At 40.5% G+C, this 15,612-nt stretch overlaps 1 protein-coding gene across 2 annotated transcripts in view; it reads left to right on the top strand.

Annotated features, from left to right (window-relative positions):
• ephb3a (eph receptor B3a) overlaps nt 1–15,612 on the top strand; it is a 33,925-nt gene that overhangs the window by 6,026 nt on the left and 12,287 nt on the right. For both annotated transcript variants that reach the window (XM_033982565.2, XM_055228683.1), the window contains exons 2-6: nt 2,837–2,901; nt 6,732–7,404; nt 10,028–10,183; nt 13,685–14,020; nt 15,327–15,451. In XM_033982565.2, the coding sequence (XP_033838456.1) occupies nt 2,837–2,901; nt 6,732–7,404; nt 10,028–10,183; nt 13,685–14,020; nt 15,327–15,451 (1,355 nt within the window). The remainder of the gene's footprint in view (nt 1–2,836; nt 2,902–6,731; nt 7,405–10,027; nt 10,184–13,684; nt 14,021–15,326; nt 15,452–15,612) is intronic.

Raw genomic sequence — 15,612 nt, 5'->3', positions numbered from 1 at the left:
CACTTCATCAGTCACTTGTCAGATACTTATACTTATATGAGAACATTGCAGTAATAAATATTGTTAGCCTTCGAACAATATAGCAATAAATCTTAGTAACACTTACAGTTTTATCTGCCTAGGTCTTTTTTACAATAATACAGACTAGTATTATTCCAATTTAAAAGCGCCAATGGGATAGTGGATAGTGAATATCATGACGTTTTCTGTTTGGCTTTTTGTTTGCATTATCTTCATATTTAGACAATATTTTAACAACGCATCAGGAATATGTCAAAAAGTCACCGTAAATCTCTTGGTTGAGGTTCAGTCCTGCCATATAATGAACCAGAAACCAGGAAAGGGCAGAAATATCACTTTATACCCTTATTTTGGGAGATTACCTTAATGCTTCTATCTATTTGATGTAATTTGGATTAGTTTTAATTATAGACTATGTAGCTGCAGAACAACAGTTGCGATATTGTCCATTTTGCGAAATAGATTCTCCAACCTCTAATGCAAGGTGTTAAGAATCGCTACTTAAATTTAAGCTTTAAGAATTTTGATTCAGTTTTGAAGTAATGAGAGTCAACCCTTTCAAGACCTGCCAAGATTATAGGCATTATGAAAGGGCGACGCTCAAAGTTTGTCCATGCCTCAGTAAAATCACAAACATACAGTAGAACAAAGTATCTGTTAAAACGTTGGCATTCCTCCTCTCCCGCTGCTGTTGTTGTACTCCTCTTGTTTACCCTCTCGCACCCTGCTTTTAGGGCTGTTATCAACAACTTGTGAGCAAATGGTGCACAGCAGGCATTGTGTCACCAAGTCTCGTCGACAAGAAAGTGTAATTGTCCGCGATTACGTGCAAACAAGCAGGAAACAATGGGTGTGAGCACGGAGACAGCTGTAGTCCCATTGAGGAGCCGTGATGGACTCGGCGGCCCGTAGCCAGCCAGGTGAGGAGCGGACAGAGGGCCAGACAACAATGCTCATTGATCAGAGTGTTAATTCCCCGCTCTGGTGTGATTACTGCTTGTCCTGCGCTCACCTCTCTGCGTCAGGGGAAAGACGGCCCTGTAACTGTCGCAGCCAAATGGATCCGTTTTATGGACCAAGTGGCATTCATTTGTCTTTGCCTTTCCTATTCAATTAATTGCCTCAGCTACACCTGGGAGTTTTCGGTCAGTTCCTGCTTCCCATTGCCAAAAGACATGCATGTACAGGGTGGTGACATTTAACTGTACATTTGAATCGATAAGTTTGATTGTTATAGGCAGGTGTCCAATGTATACACCACCTCAAAACCAAATCAGCAGAAACAGCCTTTTATACGTATATAACTACAGCGTGAGTGGCATTTTATGTTGAATGCTGACACTTGAGACACAAGCAGTTGATGTCTAAGAGGCCATGCTCTTTAAATACAATGACAGCAGTCGACAGCAGAGTCTCTGAGAGCTATTGACTCTTTCAAGCTGCTGGTCTAATAAATATGGTGCTCTAAGCAAATTGTTTAGTATGCTTGGTAGTATTGTCACAATATTAAAATGTCAAACTGTTTTTCTAAGGAATAGACTGGACACTCAATACTGATTTCAATACCAGAATGGTAATAAAAATACTGTTTTTTTTATAGACAATAGATCATTAAATTCTAGCACTTTCTTTTATATTACCATGTGGTTTTATATCTGTGCCATCCCTCAGCTGTGCAGGTAGGTTCCATAGTGGTCCATGGGCGTATACTAGTCTATGTGGCCTTATACTTGTTCTGTATATAGCTCAAGATCATCGAAAGCTATTCAGAAAAGGTTTTCTGCCCTGTGAATGTGACTTTTTAGTATGACTCTCGAGCTTTAAGGCATGTTATAATGCTGTTAACTCCTCAAAAACATACATGGAGTTGTGTTTTGTTTCATTCACATATGTTTAAGTAACCCTTTTATATTTCTATCTGTCTATATCTCCAAAGCTCAAAATCCTCTGTTCCACCTTGTGATGTCATGTAGTAGTAGTTTTCACGTTAATGGCTACCTTTTACCTTTACTTAAGTAGAGATGGGCAATTCTAGGGCTGATAACTACAATGAAGGTGTATGGAGTTTAAAAACACAGTGGAGCACTTCCTGTATTACCACATGATGACATCACAAGGTGGAATAAAATGTTTTCTGTTTGAGAGAAGAACTCAGCCTAAATATGCAGGGCTTATGTGTTAAACATGTGTGAATGAAACCAGCCAAAAAATATAGTTTTATTGGTGTGAATTACATTGGCATTAATGCGTTTCTTCTATCCCACATGAAAAATAAATAATGTACTAAGCTTTGCAAGATATAACACAGTCTGTTCACTTTTATGTTTAAAAAAAATCAACACTTTGCATATATGCTTCTGAACAGTAAAGCACATTTCTACATCCTAGTGCATGAATATGACTGTTTTAATGAATACTTGATTACTGCCCATATAAACTCCAAAGTGTGCTTTTTAATTGAAATATTGGATTACTTCCTTGTTTATGACCTTTTCATGCTCTGCTCTAGAAAAGAAGGCCCTCATCCGCTTTGTTCTCGTTCCCACAAATGAATATTGAAACGGGCATGATTTGCCAAACACATACAGTAGCTTTAATTAGGCCGCATCACAGATAGGCTCTTTATTGTCAAGGTTTTTAAACAACTGCAGGCCGCGTGGGTGGAGGTTAGATGAGAAAGTTTGTTCGATGCATCTTTTCCAGGGAAGAACTCTTGTGGGGTTCGTAATGCTTTGCTAGTGATTTAGTTTTGTTCCTCCTTGCGCTCTTTATTTCCACTTTATCAACCTTATATCCTCCTACTCTTAATTTGCAGAAACCCTCATGGACAGTCGGTGGGCAACCACAGAGCTGGCGTGGACCACGTTCCCAGAAAGCGGGGTAAGTGTAATAATGAGTGCATGTGTGTTCCCCTGTTCTTAAAGCATTTGTTCCATTTGCTTGTTAATAGGGCCCAGACTCCCTCCAACCACTCACCTCCTACTGTTTTATGCCTTTGTTTTGTGCCATGCATGTTGGCTTTCTTTACCTACTACAAACGCAAATAAGAAACATATTGTATGGCATTGTAAAGAAATGGGACTCCACAATATGCAACGTTTACTAAGTATACTGAGAATTATAGTAAAATGTTCTGACAGAGTGAAATCAGTTCAATCTTAGGATATAATCACATTGTCATCAGCCAACAGTGCATCATTAGGAAAGTGAACAATTCAGGAGTGCCAAGTCAATACAAAAACATGACGTCAAACAGGCTGCTGGACCCTGAGGGGACACAAAACAGACCTGCATTGTGTTTAATGCAGAGGTGACTGCTTATCACACTGTAGCCTACACGTGGTTATAAATGGGCCAGTGGCAGCTAGCATTAGCATCTCAGAGCTTATCCTCATACTTTATTTTTTAGAAGCTGGTATAATTTCATCTTTGTCTTGGCACTAACTCAAAGTAGAGGTGCTGCTGTTGTTATATGTTTGGGTGCCTACATCGACCCCACCCACCTTTGCTTCAGGAAATAGGTGTTCATGGGACAAGTTGGGACATCATGTGACTAATGAAATGATCATTCTTTTACAGAAATACTCTCAATAGATTCATTTCCGATTATGTGTGACATGTTCATTATACATGTAACCTAATCGTACAAACTTCATAAACAAAGAGGAACAGTATTCACTTTTCCACACAATCAAATGGGCAAACAATCTGATACGTCGCAGATTAGCTATAGCTTTGATCTCCTGAGGACAGAGCACCGGTAATTCAAAGCATGTGTCTGCGTCTTTTATAATAACGGACCCCAGAGCGTGTTACGGACAGGAATTAAGGTTTTCAGCTGATACCCCCTATAGGAACGGTGAGAAAATAAAACAACATGAATTTGACCCCAGGGCTAACAGCCTGACAGACCTCCCCCACTCTCGGCCACTGTAATTTGTCTTCCCTACGTGAGCGCAAAGTCAGTCAATGGAAATGCTGGGTTGTCATGGAAACGGGCCTAGGCAGGGCTTCTCATTGCTTCCCCCCCGTTTTTCGCATCCGAGGGCCAGTTGCGTACGTCCTGCCATCCTATGAAGTCATATGTCACAGGCGAAGGGGCAGACCTGCTCCTCCGGCCTGCAATTATCATATTTGTCAGCCCGAGCGTCAAACGTGTTGCTGGTGATTTACGACAGTGAGGCGTCCAGCGTGGGGCTCATCGTTTGGGAGTAAATTGCACGCCGACTCCGAGACGTGAGATGAGTTATGCATTTTTTTTTTCCTGTTGAAATAATCAATTTCTACTGAACTCATTTGTTATGGAAACTAAGCATTCGGTCCAAGAGGGAATTAGTAAGAAAAAAGATTGACTTCGCACAAGGTTACTTCCTAATGGACTAAATATATTGACCACAGATGCCATTTATCATAGTCTAATGTTATTCACCATTTAAAACAGCACTGTCACCATGGACACCAGCACGGCCTTGTCCTGAACACAGGTTTAGTCCTAATTTACACACCTTTTTATAGATGTGCATTTAAACTAGACACATCTGATCCATGGACCCTTCATGAGCTCCATAGTAATTTAGGCTGAGCAGTTTGGCATCTCTTTCATTAGTTAGCATTAAGCTTTACACATTTAAGGTACCAGGTCGTAGGTAACAATTACTAGTTCTAGTTCCTTTTTAACTGCTTTAGAATTAAATAAAATAAAATAAGGTTTTAGATTGGTAATTCAAAATCAGAGAGCTTCTTTTACATTTTTAAAATCTTTTTTATATTGTAGGTATGTGGTAGTCATAGCTAAAGTAAACATATAGTACAGGTTGGTACAATTACAACTTGTCTTGTTTTGGTTACACCCACAAGAAATTAATCTACTGTATTTATCTATGAACAGGTGAGCATGAAGCAGTTAAAAAAATATATATATACAAAATTATATTAGGCCCTACTTTTAAAATAGCATATTGTTCTTGTCTGTGGCTTAAATTATGATGAATGAAGAAAGTAAAGTTTTAAGTCTCTCCTATCTTTTAATAGTTCATTTGATTAACCCGATTTTTCCTCATTGCACTGCAGAGCCCATGTGCTTATCTTATGCATGAGATAAAATGACGCTGCAGATGTTGAAGCCTTCAAGTTTCTATATGTTATTCTTCTGTGTGCTCCCATGCAGTCATGCTGACTGCGGTGCATTTATATGAGCATTTTAATACATAAGTATCTGTTTGCATTATCGATGTTATACGCAGGGACTTGTACGGCTTTCCACTCTGATCCTCTCATTTATCTCCTCCAAGATAACAAATTTATATGTTAAAGAAACCAAATCTCTTCTTGAGGCCATTTTGATTGCGCTATCCCCACTGCAGCACTGGATCCGGCTCCTATAGAAGGCTTTAATAGCGACTGTAGGCACTTTCTCAAATAAAGTCCTGAGCAGCACATGCCACAGCTGCAGCATCCTCCTCCTAACCTTTAACTCATGATCTCGATCCAAACTGTTATTCAAATGAGCCCAATGCGTGAAATGTCTCTAATGGGAAAATGTTGCCTATTAATAGTCCATAATGATTGGAATTTTCTGAGCGATTCAAGCAATTAAAAGCGTTTTAGCTGCAAATTATTCGTCACCGGCCTTTCACACTGATCACACTTTTGGACGTGCGCTTCCGTTTCAACATCACACATGCCTGTTATTTTTCAAAAGCTGTGTTTAGACCATATTATATTAACATTATTTAACCACAATTGACACAGACAATTATGGCAAAATGAAAGAGTCAGAATAATCACTGTGTTTTTATTGTGAATAAAATAGCAAGTGTTAGTGTTTGGGATACAGCATGACGTCAGTGTCACGGTTGATATGGTCATGTGATCGAGTCCAGCTGAGGCTCCTCTCTCAAGTCTGAATGCGATTGGTCGGTTTATATTAACAAAGGAGAGAAGAGGAAGGAGCCCAGACAATAGATTTGGATAGTCACACTTGAATGTAGGAAAACAAAGACAGGAATATATTTACTTTGATTTCCCAAAGCCCATATCAGACTATGACTTATTTGTATTTAGAATTTGTGTGACTGACAAAGTATATCTGAGCAAAACCCATTCAAGAATACAAAAAATACAAATAAAAATATAAAAATTTGCTTTTTGGACACATATTATAATATCAACCCTTATGCTCATGTTAAACGAGGTGTCTTGATTAAGTTAAGTTTTTTTTATTGGCATTATATATACTATTATTATAATTACATAGATCAGATAGGTGTTTAGTTTACCATTTTCCTCTAGAATGCTAATTTGTGAAGCTCGTTACTGCATGAAAAGGGTATAATGGCCGGTTAAGTTTATAGCACCGTTCTTCTGTTCAGGCTTCATTGTTTCATGAGGTCACAACGACAGCGAGGTCATTTCCAGTCTTCAGAACGAACATTTCAGGGACAAAAGATTTACAAATAATCTACAGAAATTATACATTGAGCTATAATTCAAACATGCCAATTATCTTTTCTGCGCATCCATCTACTTATTAATGTTTCATTGTATGATGTTAATTAAACCCTTTTCGAAGTCTCATGTTGGCTGCACATCACAATTAAATCCCATTAAATCAGGCGCTAGTTCTGGGTGTCCTTGCCTTGTCTTTCCCTCCTTCTTCCCTGCCTTCCTGTCTTCCTCTGTGCCCATGCTCCTGTCTCTTGTGTCTGCAGTGGGAGGAGGTGAGCGGTTACGATGACTCCATGAGCCCCATTCGGACCTACCAGGTGTGTAACGTCCGCCAGCCCAACCAGAACAACTGGCTCCGGACGGACTTCATCCCCCGTAAAGGCGTGCTGCGGGTCTACGTGGAGCTCAAGTTCTCAGTGCGTGACTGTGCAAGCATCCCCAACATCCCCGGCTCCTGTAAAGAGACCTTCAACCTGTTTTATTATGAGTCTGACGGCGACACGGCCACGGACACCACCCCCCAATGGAGAGAGAACCCATATGTCAAGGTGGACACCATAGCTCCGGACGAGAGCTTCTCTCTTCTCGAGGCGGGCAGGATAAACACCAAAGTGCGCAGTTTTGGCCCACTGTCCAAAGCTGGCTTCTACCTGGCCTTCCAAGACCTGGGCGCTTGCATGTCTCTCATTTCAGTCCGTGTTTTCTTCAAGAAATGCTCCACCACTATTGCCAACTTTGCTGTCTTCCCTGAAACGGCCACAGGAGCCGAGGCCACCTCTTTGGTGATCGCACCTGGGGCCTGTGTTACCAATGCCATGGAGGTGTCCGTGCCTCTAAAGCTGTACTGCAACGGAGATGGGGAGTGGATGGTTCCTGTTGGATCGTGCACGTGCATGGCTGGCTTCGAACCCTCATCGGACAGCACGCAGTGTCAAGGTAAGTGTATTTAATGCGCATGCAGACTTTTATTTAACAAAGCTCCTTTATATGCTCGGCATAAGTCACCTCAGCCCGTGCCCTCTTCTCTGCATTTATTGTGTGGCTCCTGAAAGGGGGGGTGAAGGAGGCTGGAGGAGAGTATGAATTAATGAGGTGTTGCAGCGAGGAGCAGCATACAAATACTGTGAGCAGGACAGAAGGGAGGGAAAGATAGGATTGCTGTGAAGGCACAGAATGGTGAGCCAATAGATTTGCTTTAGAGGAAAAAAACACTGATAATCAGAAAGAAAGGCATTCACATCCAGAGAATGGCGATATTAACTGAGCGTTAAAAGGTGTGAATCGCGGCCAGAGCTAAGTCTGTTGATAAGACGAAGTCAAACACAGACAGGGCCCTGAGAAATAGTGTCTACCACGCGACAGGGAGCTCATCGGTTGCCATTTGGCGGCTCAAGGTTAAAAGCTTGCCGTCTGCCGTCTGATAGAAAACTCTCCAGGGCCGTAGCCAGAGGTTGTGACGAGGAAGTGTAATTTCCTCCAGCGGCCTCCTGTTAGTTAATCTACAGGCGGCCACACTCATTAACACTGCTCAGACCAACGTGAGCCAACGACTGCACGCTAACATAAATCACTGCGACGTTTCATTTGTTAGCCGCAGCACTGGTAGCAGCCAAATCACAACAAAGAGGACAAGACAATATATGAGACTCGGCGATTTTTATTTTTTTGTGTGTACCAGAACCAGGGGAATCATCTGCCCTGTGAAGAGGTTAATGGATTGAAGCGAGATGCCACAGGAATTCATCTCAAAAACAAACAAATAAAACAAAAATGATGATGGGCTGTGTATTAGAAGCAAATAAATCCAGTTGCGGGGCAAAGAGGTCCCGGTGAATTACTACGTTTTTATCTTCGACTATTTATGGCGAGGTTTTCAATGCTATCAGCTTCAGTGATTTTCCTAAACGTGTCATTGTTGTGTAATAGGAGTGGAGAATTGAAAGGCCACTTAGCTCTATCTATTTCTAATCACATTCTCAAACACTCAAACCACACACACACTTACACACACTTGCAGGTTTTATTAGGTCCCATGCTGACACAGATGTTTACCAGAGGACACTGACTTTTTACTCCAGTAGTTTGGGATGAGGCACACAGTAAAACTCTCTGCTAATCCCCTTTATCTCAATCCTGCTCTAGTCCGGGTTTAGACTGGTTCATCCTTAAGACTTGTATCAGCCAACCTTATGCAGAATTCAAATTAATCTCTTCTCTGTTATTGGCAGATTATCCAACAACTTTTCCACAGTTTTCTAAAATCCCAATTCTGAAAATGGAAGGTGCTGTGTAAAGCTGTTAAACTAAATGTAATGATCTACAAATCCCATAGTTCAGTGGAATAGAGCACAATACTAAAGTGCACCTTCAATATGACGACAGGAAAGACCGTTATGAGACTACTTCATGTTTTAGTGAGGGTTCAATTGTTTGTGTGTTTGGGTTCAATTTGGCTGGACAAGTTTGGATAATTAAATGATAATTGCATGAGCTTGATTTTAGAAGTATTGTTTTATTTCTATAGCCTATTTAAGTACAACTTCAGCTGCCCAAAGTGCTTTACATAAAATACAAATATACAGATAAGACGATATATAGGCAAAGAACAATAAAACAACAAAACACAATAATTATTTCTATTTAATGCTGAACACAAAGATTCAAATGTCTTTTTAGATCTCTGCTTCTAAATATTGCCTTCTAAGTGATGCAACCTTCAATAGGGCTGCTTAATATATCTAGCGATAATAGCATGTCCTCTGCAAAGAACGAAATATCCTGTTTTGTATTAGTTTAATGGTTCATATGTCAGTCTTCTCTCAAATGATAAAGCTCCTGAATGCGTTTATGTGCATACTGCAGTCTGATAATTGCAAATAATAAGGCTATTTCAAATGAATTTATTGTTCAACCCTAGAATACATTCCCCTATTGGCTGTATTCGATTGTGCTCATGATCTTCACCTCTTTAAGCAAAAAATATATTGCTTGCTGGTGAAATATTATGTCAGTGTCTGAAAATGTTGAGCTGTGGACTATTAGATCTAGTTTATAGCCATCTCACACCAAAGTGTTTGTAATTGGGGTTGAAAAACTCATCTAATTCAGGCCCTTTCTGGTCTCTCTTCATTTGGACTGATTTATCGATGTATTACGGGGCTATTTTGCATGTGTTGCGAGGGTTTGTTTGTGCGGTTTGGAGCGAGAAGGCCTCAGCACACTGTGATTGATGGCTTTCGGGTGTATCCCTGTTCTTCAGAAGCGTTCTCCATTCCCATTTGTCTGACAACAGCAATCTCCTGTCAGCAATCTACAGCGCGCTTATCCCCCTCTTCAGCACCAAACTTCACTGTCATCTGAACTCTCCTCTCCCTCTTTAGAAATAGATGAATGTCAGCTGTGCATGATGGGGGAATAAAAAGGATGATGCATATGTTGAGATAAGATGTGCTCAAGTGTTTACCATCTTGAATTTTTGTCATTAACACATTTTGCATCACAGCTGTATGGTGGAGTTGGTAGTCTCTGACAGTTTTGATGTTCCTTTTTGTTTTTGCAGCTTGTATCCCGGGGACTTTTAAATCCAAATTCGGATCGGCGTCCTGCGTCTTGTGCCCGGCCAACAGTCGCACCAGTGCCAGGGGCTCCAGCGTGTGTCCGTGCCAAAATGGATTCTACCGTGCTGACAGTGACCCCCCGGAGTCTGCATGCACCAGTAAGTCATCCTATAAACAACTTTAACTGTCAGTATTTGAAAAACAAGAAGACGATGGATGATGTTTGTTTTTTTTTTTTGCATAGATCTGGAGTTTTGGTGTTTAGATCCTATAATGTGATGATAGACTTGTACAATATCAATCAGTTAAGCAAGCATCTATATTTCATGATGTGGGCTTCTTTTGTCATCATAAAAACAGCAGTTAAATACATGTAATTAGGCCTGTACGATATACTGTTGAAGGAAATACAGAAGATAAACGAGAATATTGAAACCAAACCAGCAGAATTATTTTAAAAAGTATTCTAAATGTACAATATTGTTACAAATATCAACTGCAATAAATAAATAAATAACAGAATGCAACACATATGTAGTTAGTTTGTGTCTATACTGAGTCATAGAAGTTCATAATTAAAATCATAGTACAGAAAATGTACTGATAAATATTGACCTCCAAACAATATTGTTCCATCTATCATGTGTTGAACGACAGTGCATATAGTAGTTATCATGACAAGCCTACATGTTATGAAAATGTCACTGTTTTTAGCTGGCCAAAAGCAGATCTGTGGTACTGCTGAACTGAAGAGGCACTTGTTTGCTGATTGTGGATGAGGGTGAATTGTGAAATGTGGTGGTATTGTAGTTTTAATCAAATTGCAACTATTATAATTTCTATTCACAATTGATTTTATGACACAAACCTGTTATATTTACTTGCACCCTCTGAGAGTTACATTTTCAATCTGTTTTTCTTCAGTAAAACCAAAATGTCAAACTGTATTTACTTGGAAAGGGATTATCCGAGGTCTGCTCTGATCAAATTAAGAAAATCATTCAGTGTTACAATACTGGGCAGTATCCAGTCTTTGTGCATTCTGAGTAGATCCCTCTTTTTCTCCCTTTTTTCACAAGTCTACATAAACATGTGCTTTGGCCTTGCCCGCTGCCATCTGCAGGTCTTGGATCATAAGTGTTGGTTTGTTTGGTGTCTGTTTATTGTCTTCAAAGGTCAGCTCCAGACTTGTGTTGTGTTTTCATCCCCAAAGCTTTTACATGTTCATATTATATCTCTGAGCGGGGACTGTTTTAGATTCCTAGTTGAGATCCTGTCTGCACCCTGCAATGGAGGGTGACATGTGCGGCGTTGAGTGTGTAAACTCACCCCCAGGGGAGCTTTTGTCACATAACCACACACTCGCTGCCCACTGTCCGGTCCAGACTCACAGGAACACACTGGACAGTCAGCCTGGGACACCTCAGACTTTGCTCCCTGGCAGCTCCCCTCCTCAGCCCCCCTTGCACCCCCTCCGTTCTGTCGCAGCCCACTGGCACACGGCCGGGCCTTTGTGCTGGGGAGCGCTGCAGCCAGTCAATGTCCGGCAGCCTGGGCCCAGCATGAGTGTGCGGCGGGTGTCCAATTAAAGCAGCCCCCATTCTGAACTGTATTGGCTTAATTAGCAAGGACAGGGCCTGTAATGTGCAGCTCCAGGCTGGCACTGGATCTACTGAGAGATTCAGCCACTGAGAGATATCTTTGACACACATAGGCCAGAGGTTCTCAAACGGGGGGAAGTACCACTGATGATTGACAGGCAGGAGTCTTACGCAATATGCTGTTTTATTCTGCACATAGGCCTATTCTGGTTAAATGTGGGTTCATTTTGATATGTAGTCCAAGATGTATCCTGATCAAAAGGTCTTTGTGTGTATAAAAAATGCCAACCTTTAGACTTCTACAATCATGTTCTGAAAATCCAGTTTGTATTTCCGTCTTCTCTCAAATGTAAATGCTCCTGAAGTGATTTGAAATGTGCACTGTGGACTGAATCCTGATTTGAAAACATAATTTGCAAATCTAATCTCAATGCTGGTCCAAAACTCAAATAATTGGATTAGATATTTCTAAACCAATAAATCATTGCACATTATGGGGGAGATAAAATACTCCTTGAGACTAGATTTTTAGACTTGAGTTTTCTGAGTTAGTTGCTGTGAAAACTTTTCGAACCACTGCGCCAGACTCTGATGAAGGAGATTCTCTGAATGCCTATCTCCCATTACAGTCCTCATGATTATTGTATTGGACATGAGTGTGGGCAATGTATTGTATTCTCAGAACAGCTGTGCTCTGCCTGTGCATGACAACTTGTATTTACCCTGTTTCTGCAACTGTTTATTTATTCATTGCACTGTGTTCCCTGTTGGGATGTTTTGGTGTCCTTTGCTCTGTTGCATTTGTCATTTTGTACATGGAAAGCATTTGTTTATAATAAGTCTTTGGAAAAAACAACAAAGATTCAGGGCACTACTCAGAGCTGGAGTAATTTATCATAATAGTATAACAATCCAAGACGCTGGATTAATTTGTATAGCTTCAGTATTTTTTGATAAAAGCTAAAACATGTCAAAATGCCCCATTGAAGTGAAACATAGAGGTGCTACGCCTGGCTGTGAATGATGTCCCAGCATGCATCAGGATGCATTTGGATCACCTATGTTATTTATGTCTGCTGTGGTCATCAGTGCTGTTGTGCTACTGTGTTGACTTTGTGTCACACTGGGAGGTGATCATTTGTTTAGCTACACTGGCTGTTTTATGGTCACTGTTCCTGCAGTAATATGTCTTGGGCAATTGGAAAATGCAATGAAGTAAAAATGAAACTTTCTTGTTACTGCTCTCCCACTGCACAGAAAATATGTTTTTCAGCAAGAGGGTATAAGTATCAGGTCTGTCTCTCAGTCTGTGTACAGTCCTGTGTAGGATGCTGCTTAAAGGCCTTTATATAATCATAATGTTCATGCCACGAGCTAGTGTTGTCACAGTACTAACATTTTTAACTCAATTCCAATACAAAAGATAAAAGGCACTCAATTCCAAGTTCCATATTACACCACAATGGTAATAAAGCCACTATTTAGCCAACTCTTTAGGACAGAGGAGATTTTGTCCTGATTGTGTGATTTTTTTCAGTAACAACAGTACAAATAATATGTAGTTTTATGTACATACTAGTTTTAGTAGACATATATTGGACAAGTCCACAATCAACCAATACAACTAGTAAGAATTTTAGGGAAATGACTTATACTTATCCTTTTTCATAGTAATATCAGCTTTTTAGGGGGATAAGTTGACTTACCCCAGTATGTGTGAAATTGATGCTATAGATATAAAACTAAGTGCATGTTTTGAATATGGTTATCAATTAAAACCATGATAAATAAAAGACTAAATTAATTATAATGTTAATATTCTTTAGTGAGAATGCACAATGAGGCTTATTTCATGCCACCTCCACAACACTAGGTGGGTGTTTAAATTAGCAAAATGTATTGGCCTGGAATACCTCAGAGAATACTGTTTAACATGAACACGGTCTAAGCCATTGATATAATCTGTATGAAAATGAACTTTGATTGTGTTTTACATTCAAAATACTGTTAGGCCTTTTGCATAATTAGTCCAAATGTAATACTCTACTTGTTCGGCAGCGATCCCCTCAGCCCCTCGAAACGTCATCTCCAGTGTGAACGAGACCTCCCTGTCCCTGGAGTGGGAGGAGCCTGATGACATGGGCGGGCGGAGTGACCTGGTCTATAACGTCGTGTGTAAGAAGTGCCTTCGTGACCGGAGTCCATGCACCCGCTGTGACGACAACGTGGACATCGCCCCTCGCCGCCTGGGTCTGAGGCAGAGGAAGGTGGTGGTCCGAAACCTCCAGGCTCACACCAGATACAGCTTTGAGGTCCAAGCGGTCAACGGGGTCTCCGGGAAGAACCCTACGTCACCGCGCTACTCCACTGTCAACATTACCACCAACCAGGCTGGTTAGTAACACATTTACCAGTGATTGAGAGAGTACTGAGAATTTGTACTGAAGTGAAAGTAGTAACATGGCTAAAAATGTACAAGTAGTGCTGCCAAATTTGTACTTAAGTAAAAGTATAACGTACGCGTGAAATATACTACACAAAGTACTAGTGTTACTGTCTTGTTCTGGGGTTTTTTGCACAATTTTAGTAGTATTTTAGACTTTTATACAAAACTTGATTAATTAAACAGTTCAAGGCTGAATTAAGTCCTATTAAGCTGCAATTTGCATATTATCTGTGCTCTAGGCAATCAGAGCAGGTGATGAGCTGTCGTTATGTGTGTTTTTGTAGGTACAGAGAGGAGCAGAGACAGAATTAGACAGCCATGCACTGGGACGAGTGGGTCTTGTAACTGAACTCAGCAACTCGTATGATTTCACATGTTGCTAATTACTATTATGAGACTAGAATAATACTTGATTAAAAGTATAAGAATATTTCAAAAAATCCCAAAACCCAAAAGATTTACTCACTTACAGTAACATGAGTATTTGTATGTAGTCACTTTCCACCCCTGCCAATAACATTACGTGTGTCCACAAAGTGAGCTAATTCATAGAGCTGTCCAATCAATAACACTTAACATGGGCATGAGACACACTGGTTAGTGGATATACGGCATTCCGTCAATGTCAGTCTGGCTTTAATGAACTCTTGTTATCTCACAGTATTTTCAGTGAAGCAGACACACTCACCTGCCCCACTCCCGCTTAGACACAAAATGTAAATTATACTTTTCTACCACTGGCGTCAGCATTTAGAGCACTGACAACCGGCCGTTTTACATTACATCTCTGACAATGTCACCTTTTCAGACAAGTCCACTTCATATTTGCAGCGTCATCATCATCAACGAAACTCCTCGAGTCCCCTCTCCATGGTGCTCCCCTCATTTAACCTGTGCTTAATCCGCCATTTACAGAGCCATGACAACAGCAGGCGTGAGCGTCGCGTTCACAAATCAATAAAGAGCAGAACGGTGAAGGTGACACATGCTGCGTTACGGTGGAGGCAGTTTAAATAATCATTATCTCACTGTGACTTCAAAGGGGAGGGTTGATCTTGTGAGAAGTCGAGATGTGACGATATCACATTTTAGTGTTATGATCATTTTGAAAAGAAACATAAAAATTTTATGATTATTCATGATTATTAACTGTGCTTCATCTCTTTTGTCTAATAGAATTTAGTTTTTACGATTATGTTGTTTCCTGAACAATCATGATTATTATTTAACCGATTGTCCCTGTGTCCCCAACAGCTCCCTCTGCGGTGCCCACTGTTCACCTGATGCGCTCCACGGCAGACACCCTCAGTTTGTCATGGCTGCCCCCAGAGAAGCCGAACGGGGTCATCCTCGATTATGAGATTAAATACCACGAGAGGGTAAGCACTGACTTTGGACTTAATCATGAAGAAACCAGCCTTTTAAAAGAGCAACATTTAAATGTATAATGCAAATATGCAAATGAGTAGAGAGCTTTTTGTGCTGACTCGGAGTCTCTTTATCTGCACAGTTGAAGTGATAAAGGACATTTGTGAATATT

Source organism: Periophthalmus magnuspinnatus, chromosome 17 (genome assembly GCF_009829125.3).
Source record: "Periophthalmus magnuspinnatus isolate fPerMag1 chromosome 17, fPerMag1.2.pri, whole genome shotgun sequence".
Taxonomy (NCBI): domain Eukaryota; kingdom Metazoa; phylum Chordata; class Actinopteri; order Gobiiformes; family Gobiidae; genus Periophthalmus; species Periophthalmus magnuspinnatus.
This window is presented reverse-complemented; position numbering and strand designations above follow the sequence as displayed.